This window comes from Loxodonta africana, chromosome 15 (genome assembly GCF_030014295.1).
Source record: "Loxodonta africana isolate mLoxAfr1 chromosome 15, mLoxAfr1.hap2, whole genome shotgun sequence".
Lineage (NCBI taxonomy): Eukaryota > Metazoa > Chordata > Mammalia > Proboscidea > Elephantidae > Loxodonta > Loxodonta africana.
In genome coordinates, this window is record NC_087356.1 from 42,935,421 (window position 1) to 42,957,204 (window position 21,784).

Sequence of the window (21,784 nt, forward strand, 5' to 3'; positions counted from 1 at the left end):
CGGGTGCCAGGGGTCTCCTGAGTGTGGGAACTACCAGGACTTGGTGTGTGGTTGGAGCTGGAAGAGGGCTAGAAAAATCAAGGATTAATCCAAGGTTTGAGTGGGAGTGACAACAAAGTAATTATGGAACCAGGAGGAAAACAGAAAGTTTAAGAGAGGGGAAAGTAGAAATCCAAGTTTGATTTTTAAACGTGGAATCCAGATTTCAGTGCTAAAAGAAATCTTAAGTGGTTCAGCCATTCATCCCAGAGATAGGTAGATGCTAGAGCTTAAGTAAGTCTCTGTATTTTTACTTTGGAGGAAGTCATGAGTAGGCTTTCTAAAATGGGACTGTTTAGCAGGCATCTGAAACCTTGGGCCTACACCCCTTTCTTCTCTCTGTCCAGTTCGTGCCTCGTAGTCCACTTTGCAGTCTGCACCGCTTCGACGTGCGGGTCACTGAGCTAGCTGTGTGTTCCAGGAGCACTGTAAGCCCATACCGTGTAATTAGCTCTTAAACAAGTAAACCTCGTTTTGTTTTTCTCTCACGCTTGGTTTTGCAGCATACCAGCCTGTGATTTGGTGCAGTGGTCTGTCGGAATCAGAATACCTAGCTGTGAATTCACCATTCTGAGAAGTCAGGGGTTTACCACCAGATGCTGTATTTATCTTTACAGATTTGCCACCTATTTCTGTACTGAAAAAAGTTGCTTTGTTTTCAGCGCGTACCGCCTCTAGAAGAAGATGAGTATGTTCTATTTGTGCCTTTTCCTTCCTCCAAGTAAATCTCTGTGGAGTGGCTTCTGTGTTCTAGTTGCTAACGTGCCTCGTAAGACACCCCAAACTTCCACAGGCCACAGTTTAGTTTGCTACTCCCAGTGTGGAATAGTCCTTCTTGGCCTTTGTTAATACCAACCTTGCATTTTCAGGTTTTTCTGTTTTAGTACGTTGCAAGCGTGTCCATGTTCTCCTTGTCATTGACTTCTTTAGGATCAGTCTTAGACCCTTTTATCCTTTCTCTTTATTCTCACTCAAAATTTCTTAATCTCTGTAGAAACTGATAACGTGGGAAAGTGCCTTGAACACTGCTGACACAGACACCCAGCGCTTAGTAAATATTAATCAAATCCAAAGATCATTCTCCCTTCCTTTTGATTTCAGTTTTTTTTGCCTCTGTGTTGTCTTTGTCTTGTTTCATTTTGTTTAGTAAGATATTAAAACTTTTATGTAAAAGTGGATAACAGAATTTTTATACATTATAGCCTTCTTAGTGATCCATAATATTCTTTTGGCTGTTTTGATTTTATTTATGTGTGTGTTTTTTTTTTTAAAGGAACTAGTCTAGAATGACTTCTGGGGTATAAAGCTACGGGGTCTGAGTCTTCGTTTAGGTATAGTTAGGATTATGTTTCCTAAATAGATCTTTTTTTATGTTTATCTGTATCAAGACTTGTGTGCCATTTTGTTCCATTTAATTCTAAATTTAAAATCTCTGCCCATGTTATGAGAGTGGAGTTAATAACTCAGAAGAGTCCATATGCAATATATACAATGTTTATAAACTTGGATGTTTTAAATTGTTCCTTTCTCCAGGATATTCATAAAAAATGTTAAGTCAGGTCTCAGTGATTTCTGGGACATACTACTGTGTGTTTATTTCTACCAAAATATCCTAGTACTGGGTGGTGACGTTTTCAGACTCTCTGGAAATCGGAATCACCGTTATCATCATCACCTCAGTGCATTTCTGTGTCATGCTTTGCCGTCCCTTTAATAGAGTGTGCTCATGCGTGATGGGTCTCATCTCTCATGTGTTTCACTTTTGAGCAACGTGGACTTCGTGATATAATTGACACCTCTAAACTGCTTTTTACAAACCAAATTAGAACTTTCCTTATCTGCTGAACAGATATTTCAAGCTACAGTGTTGTGACGCTGCCTCCCAGCCAGCTGCTTAATTTTACTAGCACTTTCTTCAGCAGTGTGTGTGTCAGTTACTTGAGGGTTTTTTGTTTTTTCCCTGATATCATAAAAAATGAGTGGCAGACAGAAAATTAAAAGTGCAAATACTGAGTAGGGATGAGAAACATAGTTTTCAGTCTTAGTAGTATCTTTGTCTGAATTCTATAAGGTGGGCCAGATGGTGAGTGAATCTTGTCACAGAGTTAGACATGTGATTGTCTTAAGCCATGTAGTCAGTAATGAAGGAAAAGAATACAATAAAAATAAATACAAAATGCTGAAACTATTGAAGTTTGTTTATAATCAAGGTATAATTAGGGGTTTTATAATTTTTAATTTTGTGGGAATCACAAGGCCAAGTCCAAGTTTGTTTTGCCTTCCCAGGTTCTGATTTAGGATGCATTTTTATAGAAATACATTACATAGTAAAGTCAGGATATATTTCATTACATCAGTGACGTATCTTTGGGGTGGTTTTTTTTACACACAAGGAAACGGTGGCTCAAAAGGGACTTTGAGTCAGAACAAGCCTGTGAACTCTTAGTCCAAGCCTTTACCTAAGTTGTTTCAGGTTTTTTACCCCCGACTGGGGTCGGAGGTAAATCATTATTTGGAATAGAGAAGAAACCTGGAGAGACTATTTTGTAAACATGTTTTATTTGACACTCGGAATGTGTGTGTATGAGTGTGTGTGTTAACTGATCTGTTTGGCGTTTGGGAAATGCGGGCTGCAGTGCTGTTGTGTAGCTGGCAGTGAACATTCCCCAGGAGAGTAGAAGTGAACAAGCTGCTGAACACGACGCTGCTGGTGGTTTCAGAGGGTGCTGGCTCAGGGTAAGCAGCACCAGACAGGCCCCGTGCTGGGCTTGACATTGAGAATATCTAACATGTAACTTAATATTTTTATGTTTATCTAGTCAGTGAATACTTACTGAATGCCTAGTATGTGCTGGTCACAGTATTGGGCACTAGATATTAGACAATCACTTTTCTTCAAGTAATTTTGTGGGGGCAGTAGACGGATATTTAGACCCAGATGGGAAGGCACAAGATGCTGCAGGAACAAACGTTTTTGTAGTTCCTTATTTCTCTGAAACTAGTGGACATGAATCCTGAAATGGTTAGGCAGTAAAGCCCGAGGGAGGAGCTTAGGCTCTACAACTGTTTTGGAATTAAATATGTTTAATTTAATGTGGAGGAGCCCTGGTGGTGCAGTGGCTAATCGCTAGGCTACTAACCAAAAGGTCAGCAGTTTGAACCCACCAGCCCCTCCGTGGGAGAGAGATGTGGCAGTTGGCTTCCGGAAAGATTTAGAGCCTAGGAAACCCTGTGGGGCAGTTCTGCCCTGTTCTGTGTGGTTGCTATGAGTCAGAATCAGCTTGACAGCAACAGGTAATTTAGTTTGATGAATGTCTGATTTCAGGGGAGGCCAAGACTGTTCCAGCTTCTGAGAGTATTGTGCCTAAAATCTGTTTATAAAATAAAAGGTGCTTGTGGGGTAAAGAAATTAACTTTCCCCAAAGTAAGGTGGCCTCTGTCTTTGGTTACTGAGAGCTGGTTATTGTCCTTGGAGTAATTAGGGTGCCTTGGTCTGGGACTTCCAGGCTGTGCATGAGGATTTGTGCTGGCGAGTGGGGGCTGGCCAGACCAGAAGACACTCACCTGGGAGGCCTATGTCAGCTAGCATCAGGAGGCATGATTTAATCTCTCATACAGGACTGGCCAATAAAAGCTGGGAGCACAAAGCCTCAGAGAGCTTCCTGGTTGGCAAAAGGAGGGTGACTTGTCCTCTTTGGGATATGGAAGCTTTGCATTGGGAACCTCCCAGACTGCCTCGCCCATGTTTCTCTTCCTTATGATTATCCTATTTGTAATAAATCTGTAATCATAAGTATAGTGTTCTCTGTGAGTTCTGTGAGTTGTTCCAGTAAATTATTGAACCCAAAGCAGAAGGGGGAGCCAACAAGCGAAAGTGAGGGTGTTGTACAAACGCTGCAAACTTAAAAGAGTTAGCGTCTGCCTATTTGGCAGTCTAAAGGTCTGTGTTATTTTAACCTGTGAGACCTACTCTAGTTCTGGGTGGCTAGGATTAGAGAGCAGAGTGAGCCACATGGGCGACTGGTGTCGGAGGTGATTGAAAAGTGGGAAGTGGGGATTGGACTCATGCTGATTCTTCTCCATGAAGTTATCCACAAGGAAGGGCCTTGTCTCTTTTCAGCTTCATCTTCATGTGGCTTGGTCCCTGTCTTCCCTCACCTCTGCTTTCTTGCTTGTTTAATCTACTCTTTTATATCTCAAAAGAGATTGATCTATGACATACCTACACTAATATTGCCTCCTTAACATAACAAAGAAAACCCATTTCCAAATGGGATTATAACCACAGGTATAGGGGTTAGGATTTACAACATATATTTGGGGGATGTGGTTCAATCCAGAATAGTGGAATTCTTTTGCATGTAAATATCCAGCTGTCCCGGCACCGGTTGTTGAACATGTCTTTCTTTTTAACCGTCCTTTTACTTTATTTACCATCACTGTAAATGTTTATATTAATAGTACCTGCAAATGTGCAGGACAAATAATGAAAGGCTGTGGGGTATACAGTTTGGGGAGCTTATGTCTAGTTGAGATTGATGATGGCATATATGCATGAACTTGTTAAATGGTATAATGAGTATATGATTGAGTGCCAGGAGAGTGGTGGAGAGGACAGTTCATTAGGAAATCAGAAGACTGTGGGCAGAGAAGTTTACAGAGGAGATAAGAACAGGTTAGGTAAGGTTTAGGTAAAGAAAGATGGAGAATGGCCAGCACAGAGCTGCTGAAGCAGTTAGGCTGTTTTGGCCCAAAGTTAGTGTAGAACACCTTTTGGGCAGCTTCTGAAAATTTCCTAAAGTATCGAGTTTTCCCTTAGGCTAAATTATGTTATTTGGCTTTGGATGCACGCAGTATACATTTTCTACAGTTGTACTTAGGATAAGGGCAGTTTGAACCCACCTAGCGGCTCTGCAGGAGAAAAGACCGGTGATCTGCTTCCGGAAAGGTTACAGTTTAGGAAACCTTATGGGGCAGTTATACGCTGTATTGTTGGGTTGCTGTGAGTCAGAATCGACTCGACAGCACCTAACAACGGTGGAAGGTCATTGCATTACATTCACAGATACAGGGGTTAGGATTCCAACACATAGTTTGGGGGATACAGTTCACTGCATGACAACGACTGTTGAACATCTCAAATTTCACAAGCCTAAAACTAAACTTTCTCTCTCCTCACCACCTCACCCCTGCTCAGCCATTAGTGTTTTTCATCTTAAATGAAGAGGATGCCATCTTTCTGGTTGATTCAGGCCTTTTCTCTTCCCCTTTATCCAATCAGGAAATCCTGTTGATTTTACCTTGAAAATGTATCCAGAATCCAACCATTTCTCACCACGTTTGCAGATACCACCCTGGGCAGAGCCACTATCATCTGGATTGCTGCCACAGCCTCCTAACTTATCTCCCTGGTTCTGTCCTTCATTTCTGTCATCAATGAGAATGACCATATTAAAATGTTAAGTCAGCTCACGTCCCCTTTCTGCTCAGAGCATTACAGCAGATCTCCCTTTCATTCCAAGTAAAATCCAAAGTTCTGCAATGCTGAAGAGGTTCTACAATACCAGGATCCCCTGTTATCTCTCAGATCTCCTCTCCTGCTATTTACTTTGCCGGAAATTTACTCCAACCATATTGGCCTCTTTGTTGTTCCTTGAATAGTCCAGGTATATTTGTGCAGTAGGGCTTATGTCCCCTGTACCTTGTATGCTTTTCTTTGTGATTCCAATATAAATTAAGAACTACTACCATATAATATTGTGTAATACTGGGTAGGATTTCAGAAACTGGGCCTGTTGCTTACAGGTAGGGATATGTAGATACTGTATATGAGGTAATTAGCAAACATTAGGACTGGATTTGTTCTCTTCCTTCATTTCCTCCCTGCTTTTTCCTGGTGAGGAACAAGGTTGGTGGAGGGAGGTGTTGCTTCCAACTCCTGGCAACTCTGTACACAATGGAATGAAATGCTACCCAGTCTTGTGCCATCGCCATGATTAGTTGTGGGTTATGGATCAGACCATTGTGATCCATAGGGTTTTTATTGGCTGGTTTTTGGGAGTTGATCTCCAGGCTTTTCTTCCTAGTCTATCTTAGTCTTTATTGGCTGATTTTTGGGAGTTGATCTCCAGGCTTTTCTTCCTAGTCTATCTTAGTCCAGATGCTCCCTTCAAATGTTTTCGACATCATAGCAACACACAAGCCTCCACTGACAGATGAGTGGTAGCTGTGCATGGGACGCATTGGGTGGGAATGGAACCTGGGTCTCCCTTGTGGAAGACGAGCTTTCTACCACTGGAGCACAGGAAACAGGTTGATGTAAACTGTAGTAACTTTTAGTTGATTATCCTCTGTGTCAGGGGTCCCCAAGACCACCCCTAGGTTAAGTGATTTGCTAAGAAGGCTCACAGGACTCAGCACGTAGTCATACACAAAGCAAATCAGCAAAGGGAAAAATGAAAAGGCGCATGGGGCAAAGTCTAGAGCAAGCTTCCAAGAGTCCTTTCTCCATGGAGTCATCATACAGGATGTACTTAATTCCTCCAGTATCAAATTGTGACAGCAAAAGTGAAGTGTTGCCTATCAAGGAAGCTCGTCAGAGACACAGTGCCCAAGGTTTTTACTGGGGCTTGGTCAAATGGACACCCTTGGCCTAGCATATACAAAAATTTGAGATTCCCGTAAGGAAAGCAGGTATTGAAGCATAAACCATGTTGTATGCACAGTCTAGGCCCGGTGAGCCACTCTTAGGGTGGTGGGAACCTGTCCCAAATCCAAGTTCCCCAATGCCAGCCAAGGACAAGCCTTATAAGCATCGCTTTCTAAGGATAGCAGCCAGAGCTGCTGTGTTAGCTGTTTCTACACATCATGGTATCCAGAGAAGTTTGGGGTTTAGCTTTTGCTTCTACTTTTTTTTTTTTTATGGAATATAAAGCATTTAAACCAAATCATCTCTCTTTTGGAAGTTCAGTAACAACCAAAATATTTTGGGAATGACTTGAGTAGCTTACTTTAACTGGGTTGAAAAATGCTGGGCAGTATTATTCACAACCCGTGCTGATTTTAATAATTACAAAATAAGTTTGCTTTATAGTAAAATTTTCTCATTTCCAAAAATAAAAAATGAAGGTATCTTTCCTAATGCTCGCTTGAAAAGCATCATCTGTGAACAACTACTTCTTTTCCCTCTTCTGCGTTCCAAAGGACCTATTTGAAACTTGCCATCTTGGGGTTTGCTTTTGTGAGTAACTGATCTTTCTCTTTTTGTAGGCCAAGATGCTGAATTATCGGGGACACTTTCACTTGTTTTGACACAATGCTGTAAAAGAATAAAGGATACTGTTCAAAAATTGGCCTCAGACCACAAAGACATTCACAGCAGTGTTTCTCGGGTTGGAAAAGCCATTGATAAGGTATGTTATTTAAGTATTTTGTATTTTTTTTAGCATCACCCTTCATCAGATGTCAGTACTTTGATAACATTAGCTTTCCTGAATTATTTTATGACGTTCCTTTCACTTTTGCAGGTCTAGTTTTACTGTTATTCTTACTGAAGTTGCCCATTGCTGTTATTTAAAAAATAAAACACACACACACAGAGCCCTTTTCTTTTATAGTCTTGCTGTTTATCCATCTTATATGACTCAAGCTTTCTTGGGCCATGATGAGTAAGTTTCCAAAGAGATTATAACCCTGTATGTGTGTTTGTTTACGGAAGTAACTTTTCATACTTCCTGAGTAATCCCCTGGCTGTGACTCTCATGTGAGATAATTAGAGTAGCACCCTTGCACCTGTCTCCTCTGCAACAGCCTCACCTTTGTTGTCTTCCTGTGGGCGTGCCAATTCTTTTCTCCAGTGTTACCATCTAGGTGTGAGTGACTGGGTTGCTAGCCAATAAGGCTGGTCACATTTGTTGAGTGATTTTTCTTGTGACATCTCTTGAATAAGCAATCTTTAACTTAGTGGTCAACTTACAAGCAGTTACTATTTTTAGGACTGAGCAAATTTTGCCAGTGGAGTTCATGGTCCTGGTAGACCCTAAGGGAAGTAGTGCAAGGTTATAGTGTGATATCTGTGACTACTTCAGCCATAATGGAGATTGAGACTGGCTATGGGCATTTCTGTTCACACATTATAAAGTTCTAGGAGGATAAGAAGAATGTTTGGGAGAGGGCTTTGTGGCATAAGCACCTCCTAAGCAGTCCTAGAGTTGCTTGGTCTATGTAAGCACAAGAATGATAGCTGTAACATGGATAGAGGATCCTGGAATCCAGAGAGTGGCTCTATCTAACTCCTGGGTGGGCCCAACTGTTAGAAGTTATCCTGTAGAGCAGTAGCATTGAGAAACTTGAGTATTTGAGGCAGCCTAAGTCAGAGCTAAGGAGCTCTGGTGGTGCAGTGGTTAAGAGCTTGGCTGCTAACCAAACGGGTAGCTGTTTGAACTCACGAGCTGCTCCATGGGAGAAAGATGTGGCAGTCTCCTTCCATAAAGATTACAGCTTTAGAAATCCTAGGGAACTATCCTGCCCAGTCCTGTAGGGTGACTATGAGTCGGAATCGACTCAATGGCAGTAGGTTTTTTGGTAAGTCAGAACTGTATGATTCTGTCATGAATTGAATTGTGTCCCCCCAAAATATGCATCAGTTAGGCTTGTCCATGATTCCCAGTATTGTGCAATTGTCCTTCTTTTTGTGATTGGATGTAATTACCTTCATTTTGTGAGGTGTTGTAAATCCTAACCTCTATATGTTAATGAGGGAGCATTAGGGTGGGGTGTATCTTACTAAAGGGTGTGACTCAAGTCATAGTCTTACTCAAATTATGCCCCTCCTAAAGCCACTGCCTTACTCAAGTCACCACCTTGCTCAAGTCGCACCCTTGCTTGAGCCATACCTTTTATCTTACGAAAGATAGGAGAGAGAAATGAGTGGAGAGGAGAGGGACCTCACTACAACCAAAAAAGAAGAGCTGGGAGCAGAGACATCCTTTGGACTGGAGGTCCCTGCACTGAGAACTTGCTAGACCCAGGGGAAGATCGATGCCAAGATACATGGAGGTCTCCAAGGAATACTGGGCCCACAGATGTTGAAAGGAGACAAAGACCTTCCGCCAGAGCCAAAAGAAAGCCTTTCCCTGGAGCTGGCACCCTGAATTCGAAGTTCTAGCCTCCTAAACTGTGAGAGAATAAACTTCTGTTAAAGCCACCCACTGACGATATTTCTGTTATACCAGCACATGTACAACAGAGTGAACACTGCCCAGTCCTGCACCATTCTCATAATCGTTGCTATCCTTACAATCTGCCACTGGTAGGGTGACCATATTTCCACGTTTCCTAGCTTTTGTCTATTTTCTGTCACAGTTGTTATCAGGACCCTCTTTTGTTCTGGAAGTGTCCAGGATTGTCCTCCCTAGCTACTGGTGGCTTGTTGAGCATGTCTTCCTCCTGATTCAGCAGGCAGGTCTTTACAGATGTTCATAAGGTTTGTCCATCAGTCTGGTTAATCTCTGAGGCAAAGCATTTAGATATATTTGGTGCCAAAAATGAGACTGTTGCTTTGAGAGTGGATACCAGGTGTCTTAGGCTGGGTTCTCTAGAGAAGCAAAACCAAACCCATTACTGTCAAGTCGATTCCAACTCATAGCAACCAGTGAAGCATTGGTATAGAGAGAGAGAGAGAGAGAGATTTATCTCAAGGAAATGGCTCACACAGTTGTAGAGGCTGGCAAGTCCCAAGTCCATGGGTCAGGTGTTAGGCTAGAGGATGACTACATCATTACATAACTGCCAAACCACTGAGAATCATGGCCCAGCCAACTTGACACACAAACTTAACTATCACACCAGGGGAACACGTATATAGTGAATGATCTCCTACTTTCTGGCTTTTTTTTTTTTTTGATTGGAGATGTGTTTGAGGGTGAATGTTCCTAATGGTTTACTCATTACTTCAAGGATAACATTCAAGGATATTTTTTCATGTATTGGAGCCCTGGTGGCGTAGTAGTTAAGAGCTTGGCTGCTAACCAGAAGGTCGGCAGTTCGAATCCACCAGGTGCTCCTTGCAAACCCTGTGGGGCAGTTCTGCTCTATCCTATAGGGTAGCTATGAGTCAGAACCAACTCGACAGCACCTAACAACGAGGGAAGTTATAAGAGCTTTTTCAAGTAATTTTCTTTTGTGGTTTCTTTCAAAATACTTCTCCTGTTCCTGTGAAAGTAGGTTAGGTACTAGATGACCTGAATTTTCCCCTTCTCCCTGAAATTCTCAATTCTGATCCATCACATGACACTACGTTATTTAGTTGATAATGATAAGTATTTGTTGAGTTATAGTCCAGGGTCACAGAGGAAAGCCTGGATCTTTAGCCCAGGTCTCTGTCTTTCAGCGTGCTCTCCCCCAGTGCAGACACAATTGTTTGGGCCTCTACTTTGCCTTAGCTGTAAAGGAAGCAGTTTTCCTCCAGAATTACCTAGACAGTGTGAATGGGTTTCTCACATGAGGAATTCTGTGCAGACTGTTTTCACAAAAGCCTCCATTGACTTGTGAAGTCCTCCAACTCTTAGTTTGAACCTGGTAAATTTATACAAGCTTCTGGGGCAAAGCCTGTTATATAAATGCTGGGCGGCAGCCTGTTATATAAATGCTGGGCAGACTCATGTGAACTGGTGACGAGCAAACAGGATGATGCTGAAGCCATTGCGGCACAAGGCTTTTAAATACCACAGCAGACAGACTTGAGTAAGAAGGTGGAATGCCATCCAGCAGCCTCTGAGCAGCATGTTACAGACACACGGTCCCGCCCTCACAAGAGGAAGACAGTCAGAGCAGCAGGCGGGTCCTTTATGAGCAAGATGGTTTAGAGTGAGGAACTCAAATAAATTTTTGATGTGCTAAACTTTTCGGCCTGTAATGGCTCAATATGTCTCATGTTTTAAAATTCTCTTATCATTGCTTCTCTGAGAATGTAAACAGAAAAGAAGTTTGTGGTGTTAGCTAAGCCATTTTCTATTTTCTAAGTATTGCAAAAGGAACTTAAAAAGTTGAAGATTTCTGCTTAAATGTGTTAGCTAACTTCAGATGCCCACTATAAGACCACTGTTTAAAATACTATCAACCCTTGGGTTCTATGACAAATATTTTTTTAGTAAACACGTAGTTTTTACTAAAACTATGTTGGGTTATTTTGAATTTCTTCCCTCATTTTTAGAAAATACAGAATTCTTTAGGGCATTTTATTCAGTATTTTATGTAGTCTTTTGACAGTGTGTGTGTGTGTTCACTGCTTAAGAAAAGTAAATAGAAATGATTTTATATGGTTAAAATAAATGTCCAAAATCTGCCATGGGATAGATAAAAGCTAAAAATGTAATATATGTGGTTTAGAACATCCCAGTTTAGTTTGATCATCTAAGGATGCTTTCTATACATGTAAATAGCCAGAAAAATTCTAAGGCGATATAAAATAAGTTTGCCTGGGTGGGCACTGCTTACTCTGCAGAATATGAATCAAGTGCTTTTGGTGAATCCAGATGTGTGGAGTGTGTGTTAAATTTGGTTTTTGGAAGAATGGGTCACATTTAGAGCAGCAGAATAGTATGATTTTCTATCAGGGTGGTAAAGGGGCAGAACAACTGAGAATAATCTTGACTTGAATTAGAGATTTAGGGACTGAGTTGATTAGAGTATCTGTCCCTGTCAGGCATACGGAAAGATCTGATTGGAGGAAGGCAAATAATGGAAGACCTGAAGGGTATGGATTTCATCCAGCAGGAGAATAGGGGAAAAGGAGCCAGTGATAAAAACAGTTGAGGATTTGCTTGGCCTCATTGAACAGGTGAAATTAGACAAAGGAGCAGTCAGGGATAGGAAGACCATAGCTGTCACTTACTGAGTGGTAACCGTGTCCTAGATTCTGAGTTCACTGCCTCACACGTTTACTTCTCAGGATACATTGCTGTTGTGTGCTGTGGAGTCGCTTCCGACTCACAGCGACCCTATAGGACAGAGTAGAACTGCCCTGTAGGCTTTGTAAGGAGTGCCTGGTGGATTTGAACCGCTGACCTTTTGGTTAGCAGCTGAACTCTTAGCCACTACGCCACCTGGGCTCCAGGACTCAGCAAGATGAAGTGATAATACTCAAGGTATACAGCTTGAAAGTAGTGGACCGAGGTTTGGAGCAAGATGTCACTCAGGTGTCTGTGTTCTTAAACACCGTGCTACACTAGGAGATCAGTTAGGCTGATAATATTTAAGGGGAAAAATAACGGATAAAAAAATTTTTAAAACCAAAATTCCTAAACCCATCTGCCAGTAGGTGGAGCATCTAAGGCAAAATGCGGACTGTTTTAAAGAATGAATGGAATAACACTAAAAAGTGAAACAATATGTTAAGATAGTTTGGATGGCAGTCTGGAGCTGCTTTTTTATGTAGGTTATTGTTGCTGTTAGTTGCTGTGGAGCCGATTCTGACTCATGGTGACCCGTTGTTAGCAGAGTAGAACTTCTTCATAGACTTCAAGGAAGCAACCTTTCAGAAGCAAGTTGCTAGTGCTGTCCTCTGAGACACCTCTGGGTGGGTTTGAACCACCAACCTTCAGCTAGTAGTTAGTGCTTACCTGTTTACTCCACTCAGGGATTCCTTTTGTGTAGCTATGACTGAGTTATAAGAGGAAAAGATACCAGAGACAGATAGTCTTGTGTTTAGCCTTAAAGAATAGACAGAGTGGGTGAAGTCAGATATGTACCAGCTTTAAAACTCTGTTATTAATGAATGAATCCTTCTGTAGTAGAGGAATGTAGGTGTTAAGGAAGGAAAAAAAGAAATGGTAGAGACTAGAAAGTTTACTCCAATTAAGAAGAAAGGTAAACTGAATTCAGAAATACAGACAGTTAAGTTGGTATCTATCCTGGATGGAATTTTTAGAACTAGTAAAAAAGAATAGTTGACAAAGTTATAAAAAAAAAACGATGGTAAGCCAAGAATGCGTTCCCTAAGAATAAAATAAAACGTATTCAACTAACTCTCATCCGACCTTCCCTCCCCCCCAGAATTACTAGTGAGCCCTCTAGGAAATTGTGGTCAACAATGTATCTAAATTTTTGTTAAAAAAAAAAAGAAAGAAAAGCTAAAAGCTTGCTGTCCAATCAATTCCAATTCAAAGCGACTATTTTTTCTATAGGACAGAGTAGAACTGCCCATAGGGTTTCCAAGGAGCTGCTGGTGGATTCGAACTGCTGACCTTTTGGTTAGCAGCGGAGCTCCTAACCACTGTGCCACCAGGGCTCCAAACTTTTAAACTTTTGCAAGGCATTTAATAAAATATTTCGTGTCTTTGTGGTCAAGATGAAAAATATTCCTTTTTAAGTTATTTGAGCATTGTTGTTAGTTGCTGTCAAGTTGGCTCTGACTCATAGTGACCTTACAGGTTATAGAAGAAAATGTTGCCCAGTCCTGTGCCTTCTTCACAATCTTTGGTATGTTTTGGCTCATCTTCCAACACTATATCAAACAGTGTTCTGTTATGATCCATAAGGTTTTCATTGGCTAATTTTCAGAAGTAGATCACCAGGCCTTTCTTTTTTAGTCTGGAAGCTCCCCTGAGACCTGTCCCCCATGGGTGACTCCACTTGTATCTGAAATATCAGTGGCATAGCTTCCAGCATCATAACAACACCCAACTCACCCCAGTATGAGAGGTGGTGGGTGGTTTGAGTAGGAGCTGCCATATTCTTAATACTCTGTCTGCTTTGACCACAGAGCTCGGTTTGAGGATGGGCCCAATCTACTTGACCCAACCAGACTAATCATATGGCCCACTCCCTTGCCCACAGTTGTTTGGTCCAGGACAGCCACCTCAGAATTCTTCCCCAGGATCTTTCTAATTAGAGCTCTTCAGGAAAAAGGGACTGGGAATATGTGAGCGTGGGAGTGATTAATAGCCCTTAAAAGAAGCAGGTCTGTTGTGGGAAACAAAACTGAGGTACCAAGAGAAGTAGAGGCAAGAGATGGAGAGAGGGCATCATTTGAGGCCCAGTTACCCTCCTGCCTACTTTTGGTTCCCCGAGCCTTTCTTTAGATTCAGCTTGCTTGGGCCAAAAGGAAGATTTCTTCTGTAGGAACCAGGAGTTCTGACTGAGACAAGCAGCCAGATGCTGTCTGGGTCCCTTCACTCCTATTGGGCTTCAGCTCCTGCGAAACAGTGTTGGTTCTGCCGTTTTGAGTCTGACCATCCTTCACCACAGAGCAAATGAGCTGATATTTTTTCTGCCATCTGTTACAATTACGCCATTAGCTCTAAGCCACAGGCCTGTGTTTTTCTTATTCCTGCTCTGAAGAGAATGAAACACATTATTTTGTTGATAACTATTTGTTGACCTGATGGCCAAGGTCCAGCTTTTCCTCCGTGGTCTTGTTCACCAACACTTTGTAAGTCCAGAATTGCTGTCACCAGATGCAAATGTAAAAACTGAGACTTTAGAAAAGTAACCTGCCTGAAATCACAGAGATAGTAAGTGAGTGGCAGAGCTGGGGTTAAAACAGTGACTTTAAGACTTCAGAGAGCCTTTCTCAACCTACGGTATATATGAGTTAGTTCTCTCCTATGCAGCTAGAATGGTAAGAGTTATGTATCGTCTTTGGGAGAATTAATAAAATAGTCACTCAAACAATTTTCTTTGTTCAGATAAGGAGGCAGGAGGGAAAGCAAAATGACCAGAGTAAAAAGGTGTGTACAATAGTAGTGCGAGACAGGAATGCAAATGTGACATAGGGTTAGATTATGGGACGTTTTAAGGGTCTTTAAAGACCAGCGGAGGGGCTGAATATCTCTGACCATGCCAAATTACTCCCCTCTGTTTATAATGTGAGCACTTATCAACATGCATTTTGAGTTTTAAACTCTTTATCATTTTCTTTTAGCCTTTCCATAACGTGGCACAACCTACTTTTATCTTAACTATGAAGACCAAAGTAGAGCAGGAATATCTTCCAGGGGAGATAGCAGAATGTCTAAAAATCTAGACTGCGTTAACAAAATGCTGATATGACGCACTACCCAATTTATTCCCACTCTTCAGTTTGCAGGGCACTCCTGTGTGACATAGGGCAGAGTGTGGGACTGTTCCCTCGTAGGGCACACATACATCTCACCATCAGCTTTACTGGATATTGCTGGATTGTTCCTAAAAGAGTCATACCGATTTGTGGTCCTACCAGACATGTTTAGCAGTTGTTTACCCGGTTCTCACCTGCACTTGGTATCATCAGACTTCAAAATTTTTAATTAATCAGGTGGATGTAAAATAATATCCAGTTGTATTAATTTGCTATCTTTGAGGCTGAACATCTTTTCATATGTCTGACCATTACACTTTCCCTTTTTTGTAAATTTCTTCATCTTTTGGCTATTATTTTCTATTTGGTTGTTTGTCTTATTGATAAGCATTGTTTTCTTTTGGATATGAATATTTTGTGGGTTGTATGTGAGGTATATAAGTGCCCTAGTCTGAGTGGAATCAAAATCTAGTTCTCTGTGAAATGTTGCTTGCAGCGTACCTCACTCCTAAACCAGATGACTGGGTGTTTAGAGTGGAAATTGATTCTGGGTAGGTGCAATAGTAGTGCTTTGTTGGGTTTATACGTATTTTTCTTCAAAAGTGAATGAGAACGTTTTTTAAAAACTACTTAGAGTATTAGAAAATTGACAAGAATGAAAACAAATACTGAGTATTACCGTGTACTGTTAGTACTGTCTGCTCAGGAATTACAATCCTATAAAATGTAGTTCAGAAAAGGGTTAGTTTTAGATAGTGAACAATGAAAATCAACACTTAAAGCCTATCTCATTCATGAACAAACATCTCATAATATGGCCAAAGAGGCAGGATGATCTGTTGAGTTTTCAGCTTTATAATGATGTTTTGTTTAGTTATTTACTCCTTCTCTGCCTCAGCTTCCAGATTTTAGAACTTTTAATTTATCATAAATATGGATGACACTAAAAGTACATGAGGCATTGGACAAATCTGTGTGTCCCAGGCTTCTCTTTGCAAGTCATGACATCTTTTCCGGGGGGCACACCACTGAATGTGTGATTTCTTGCTTTTCATTCTTGTTTGAATCCTTTCTACCTTTTTTAAGAACACAGCATCAAATCTTTGCTTTAAAAATACAAAAGGAAAAATAAAATAGAAGATGGTAATAATAGACAGATGTTTCTCTTTCTCAGCCACCTTCTGGCTGGTTTGCAGTGTTGCTGATTTCCCAGGCAGCTGTGCAAACAATTTTTGCAACTTAGCAACAGAAGCTGGAAATGACCCCAGCCCTGATGCAACAGTGAGTAAGAACATGCAGATATAACAAAAGCAATTCTGACACCATATTATTTGTAGTCTTAGCTTTAATTTTTACTACATGTGAATAGAAAATAAGCTATGAGAAAAGTTTACTTATCTACCTTAGTGGTTTAAACGGTAAAAGGAGAGTAGTAGAAGGAAGCTCAGAAAATGTCACTTGACGCATGCTCGTTCTTGCTTAGTTGTGGTTTCCAAGGTTAGCAGGTAAGTTACAGAGCTTGAATGTGGTAGACAGAGTTACCCTGAAAGTTTGATTTTCTTGTCAGTGTAGTAGTGACCATAGTAAGCCTTACGGAAATAGAGGTACAGGAAAAGCATCGTTGTAAAACTTTTAACAAATCAAAGGGAAAAATTTTAAATACTGGACTCTTTTTAAAGATTTCTAGGTGACCAAAATTTACTTTGGTATTTATAACCCCCCACGTGTCTGTCAGTTTGTCGTACTGTGGGGGCTTGTGTGTTGCTGTGATGCTGGAAGCTATGCCACCAGTATTCAGATACCAGCAGGGTCACCCATGGAGGACAGGTTTCAGCTGAGCTTCCAGACTAAGACAGACTAGGAAGACGGACCTGGCAGTCTACTTCTGAGAAGCATTAACCAGTGAAAACGTTATGAATAGCAGCGGAACATTGTCTGATACAGTGCTGGAAGATGGGTGCCCCAGGTTGGAAGGCACTCAAAAGATGACTGGAGAAGAGGTGCCTCCTCAAAGTAGAGTTGACCTTAATGATGTGGATGGAGTAAAGCTTGTGGGACCTGCATTTGCTGATGTGGCACGACTCAACACGAGAAGAAACAGCTGCAAACATCCATTAATAATCAGAACCTGGAATGTACGAAGTCTGAATCCAGGAAAATTGGAAATCATCAAAAATGAAATGGAACGCAATAAACATCGATATCCTAGGCATTAGTGAGCTGAAATGGACTGGTATTGGCCATTTTGAATCAGACAATCATATAGTCTACTGTGCTGGCAATGACAACTCGAAGAGGAATGGTGTTGCATTCATCATCAAAAAGAACGTTTCAAGACGTATCCTGAAGTACAATGCTGTCCGTGATAGGATAATATCCATATGCCTATAAGGAAGACTAGCTAGTACGATTATTATTCAAATTTACGCACCAACCACTAGGGCCAAAGATGAAGAAATAGAAGATTTTTATCAGCTGCTGCAGTCTGAAATTGATCGAACGTGCAGTCAAGATGCATTGATAATTACTGGTGATTGGGATGCAAAAGTTGGAAACCAAGAAGAAAATATGGCCTTGGGTGATAGAAACAATGCCAGAGATCAAATGATAGAATTTTGCAAGATCAACGACTTCTTCATTGCAAATACCTTCTTTCACCAACGTAAACGGTGACTATGCACATGGACCTCACTGGATGGAACACATAGAAATCAAATTGACTACATCTGTGGAAAGAGACGATGGAAAAGCTCAATATCATCAGTCAGAACAAGGCCAGGCGCCGACTGTGGAACAGACCATCAATTGCTCACATGCAAGTTCAAACTGAAACTGAAGAAAATCAGAGCAAGTCCACGAGAGCCAAAATATGACCTTGAGTATATCCCACCTGAATTTAGAGACCATCTGAAGAACAGATTTGACGCATTGAACACTAGTGACCAAAGACCAGACGAGTTGTGGAATGACATCAAGGACATCATCCATGAAGAAAGCAAGAGGTCACTGAAAAGACAGGAAAGAAAGAAAAGACCAAGATGGATGTCAGAGGAGACTCTCAAACTTGCGCTTGAGCATCGAGCAGCTAAAACAAAAGGAAGAATTGATGAAGTAAAAGAACTGAACAGAAGATTTCAAAGGGCCTCTTGAGAAGACAAAGTGAAGTATTATAATGACATGTGCAAAGAGCTGGAGATGGAAAACCAAAAGGGAAGAACACGCTCAGCATTTCTCAAGCTGAAAGAACTGAAGAAAAAATTCAAGCCTCGAGTTGCAATAGTGAAGGATTCCATGGGGAAAATATTAAATGACGCAGGAAGCATCAAAAGAAGATGGAAGGAATACCTAGAGTCATTATACCAAAAAGAATTAGGCGATATTCAACCATTTCAGGAGGTAGCATATGATCAGGAACTGATGGTATTGAAGGAAGAAGTCCAAGCTGCTCTGAAGGCATTGGTGAAAAACAAGGCTCCAGGAATTGATGGAATATCAGCTGAGATGTTTCAACAAACAGATGCAGCGCTGGAGGTGCTCACTGGTCTATGTTAAGAAATATGGAAGACAGCTTCCTGGCCAACTGACTGGAAGAGATCCATATTTATGCCTATTCCCAAGAAAAGTGATCCAACTGAATGTGGAAATTATAGAACAATATCATTAATATCACATGCAACCACAATTTTGCTGAAGATCATTCAAAAACGGCTGCAGCAGTATATCGACAGGGAACTGCCAGAAATTCAGGCTGGATTTAGAAGAGGATGTGGAACCAGGGATATCGTTGCTGACGTCAGATGGATCCTGGCTGAAAGCAGAGAATACCAGAAGGATGCTTACCTGTGTTTTATTGACTGTGCAGAGGCATTCGACTGTGTGGATTATAACAAACTATGGATAACACTGCGAAGAATGGGAATTCCAGAACACTTAATTGTGCTCATGAGGGACCTTTACATAGATGAAGAGGCAGTTGTTTGAACAGAACAAGGGGATACTGATTGGTTTAAAGTCAGGAAAGGTGTGCATCAGAGTTGTACTCTTTCACCATACCTATTTAATCTGTATGCTGAACAAATAATCTGAGAAGCTGGACTATATGAAGAACGGGGCATCAGGATTGGAAGAAGACTCATTAACAACCTGCGTTATGCAGATGACACAACCTTGCTTGCTGAAAGTCAAGAGGGCTTGAAGCACTTACTAATGAAGATCAAAGACGACAGCCTTCAGTATGGATTATACCTAACATAAAGAAAATGAAAATCCTTGCAACTGGACCAATGAGCAACATCATGATAAACGGAGAAAAGATTGAAGTTGTCAAGGATTTCATTTTACTTGGATCCGCAGTCAACAGCCATGGAAGCAGCAGTCAAGAAATCAAAAGACGCATTGCATTGGGTAAATCTGCTGCAAAGGACCTCTTTAAAGTGTTGAAGAACAAAGATGTCACCCTGAAGACTAAGGTATGCGTGACCCAAGCCATGGTGTTTTCAGTCACATCATATGCATGTGAAAGCTGGACAATGAATAAGTAAGACCGATGAAGAGTTGATGCCTTTGAATTGTGGTATTGGCAAAGAATATTGAATATTGATTTACTGCCAAAAGAATGAGCAAATCTGTCTTGGAGCAAGTGCGGTCAGAATGCTCCTTAGAGGCAAGGATGGTAAGACTGCATGTTATATACTTTGGACATGTTTTCAGGAGGGATCCGTCCCAGGAGAAGGACATCATGCTTGACAGAGTACAGGGTCAGCGGAAAAGAGGAAGACCCTCAACGAGGTGGATTGACACAGTGGCTGCAACAATGAGCTCAAGCATAACAACGTTTTTAAGGATGGCGCAGGACCGGGCAGTGTTTCATTCTGTTGTGCATAGCGTCACTATGAGTTGGAACCGACTCGATGGCACCTAACAACAACAACAACAACGTGTGTATTAAGGAAATAATTCATGGAATTCTTTAGTTTGATCTGAGTAATTACTGTTTGGTGGCAGCTATTAAATAAAGTTCTGACTTAATATATATTGCAAAATAAAATTCTCTGTTTTGACGTGATCTGTCCTGCAGGGTCCCTGTGAGTCAGAATTGACTTGATGGCAGTGGGTTTTGGGCTTTGTCCTTTGTGAATGCCCAGTGGGTTTTGGTCTTTGTCCTTTGTGAATGCACAGTGAGTTTTGGGCTTTGTCCTTTGTGGAAGCACAGTGGGTTTTTTTAAAGATTAGTATGTCCTCCAAAGTTGTTTTATTTCTCTCCTGAGAAGCAGGCACCGGATACATTCGTTGGGGGTCAACAGGATTGAGGAATAATCATAAATGAATAGTAAAAACCTGAAAAGTTTGCATTTGGTTTGAATGAGGTTGACAGATCTACGAGGGACCTTCCTTAATACGTCTCAGTGATATTTAGGGAGCATGTAGATACTTAGAGAATTACAGGCAGATTCTGAGTTTGTGGTAAATTCTCCCGTCTTCAGATACCCATTCCTTTATTCATTTGAATGGCCCTCCGTCTGAGGAGTAAAATAAGGGAGCCTGAGGAATAAAGTAAGGGAGGGTACCTGCAGCATTGACCTCCCTCTGGGCTTCTGCTCTGATCTGGCTATAATACTGTGCTCAGAGACACTGACGAACTGATATAAAATCAGCTCTCAACAGGTAGAATCTAAGGCGCAGAAAGGAAACCAGACGACCTTCCCCAAGCACTCATGGTTCTTTCTTCAGCGCTAGAGAACGGTCTATTCAGTACGTGTGTGGAAGCTCTTGCATTGGGGCCTAGGTACTTTGTATTATTTCCATTTTTTAGGTTAAGCACTAGGCCAGGAAATATGTCTGTGTAAAGAAAATGAATAAAGAAAATTAAGACTTTCACAGTTGTCTTTTTTTTTTTCCCACTGAATAATTCTGAAGAATCTTAGTTTATGTTTTCATTCAGTTTTAGGCTACTGGCCTAACATCTAAGAATAGACGGCTCTTTATAGGGAAGAAAAATGTGCTTAATTTTGGATACGAGAACTCTCCTACATTATAAGAAGTAGATTGTTTGCAGCTGCTGTTGCGGGTTACTTATTGCCTGTCCCTGTATGTGCCCTAAAATAATCCCATATTGGTTGACTGTGTTTAAGCAGTGATTGACTAGGGTTGTAATTTCAGTTGAATCTAAATGATTTTGTCTGAATTAAATTCACGTGCTTTTTAAAACAGACCTACAGGTTTACTGGTGTGTTATACTTGTAAAACATAAAGGGGAAGGAAACAGAAGTGGACAGGAAAAGCCCTGAGACCATGATGGATTTGCTCTTCCTTCTCTCCTGATGGCACAGTGCTTAAGTACTCGGCTGCTAACCGAGAGGTTGGTGGTTTGAACCCACCAGCTGCTCAGTGGGAGAAAGATGTGGCAGCCTGCTTCTGTAAAGATGTAGAATTTTGAAAACCCTGTGGGGCAACTCTAGTGTTTTCTTGTAGAGCAGGTCTTCTGGCAACAAATTCAGTTTTCCTTCATCTGACAGTGTCTATTTCATCTTCATTCCTGAAGGATATTTTCAGTGAATTGTAGAATTCTGGGTTGAAAGTTCTTTTTTTTCAGTACTTGAAAAATGTGCCATTTTTTTCCTAGCGTCCATGGTTTCTGTTGATATCTACGGTTATTCTAACCATAGCTCCCTGTCATGGGTTGAATAA

At 41.2% G+C, this 21,784-nt stretch overlaps 1 protein-coding gene across 1 annotated transcript in view; it reads left to right on the top strand.

Annotated features, from left to right (window-relative positions):
• The window catches only part of RMND5A (required for meiotic nuclear division 5 homolog A), a 77,087-nt gene that overhangs the window by 15,217 nt on the left and 40,086 nt on the right, over positions 1 to 21,784 (top strand). Inside the window, exon 2 of the mRNA XM_064268816.1 lies at positions 7,309 to 7,451. Coding sequence (XP_064124886.1) covers positions 7,309 to 7,451 — 143 coding nt within the window. The remainder of the gene's footprint in view (positions 1 to 7,308; positions 7,452 to 21,784) is intronic.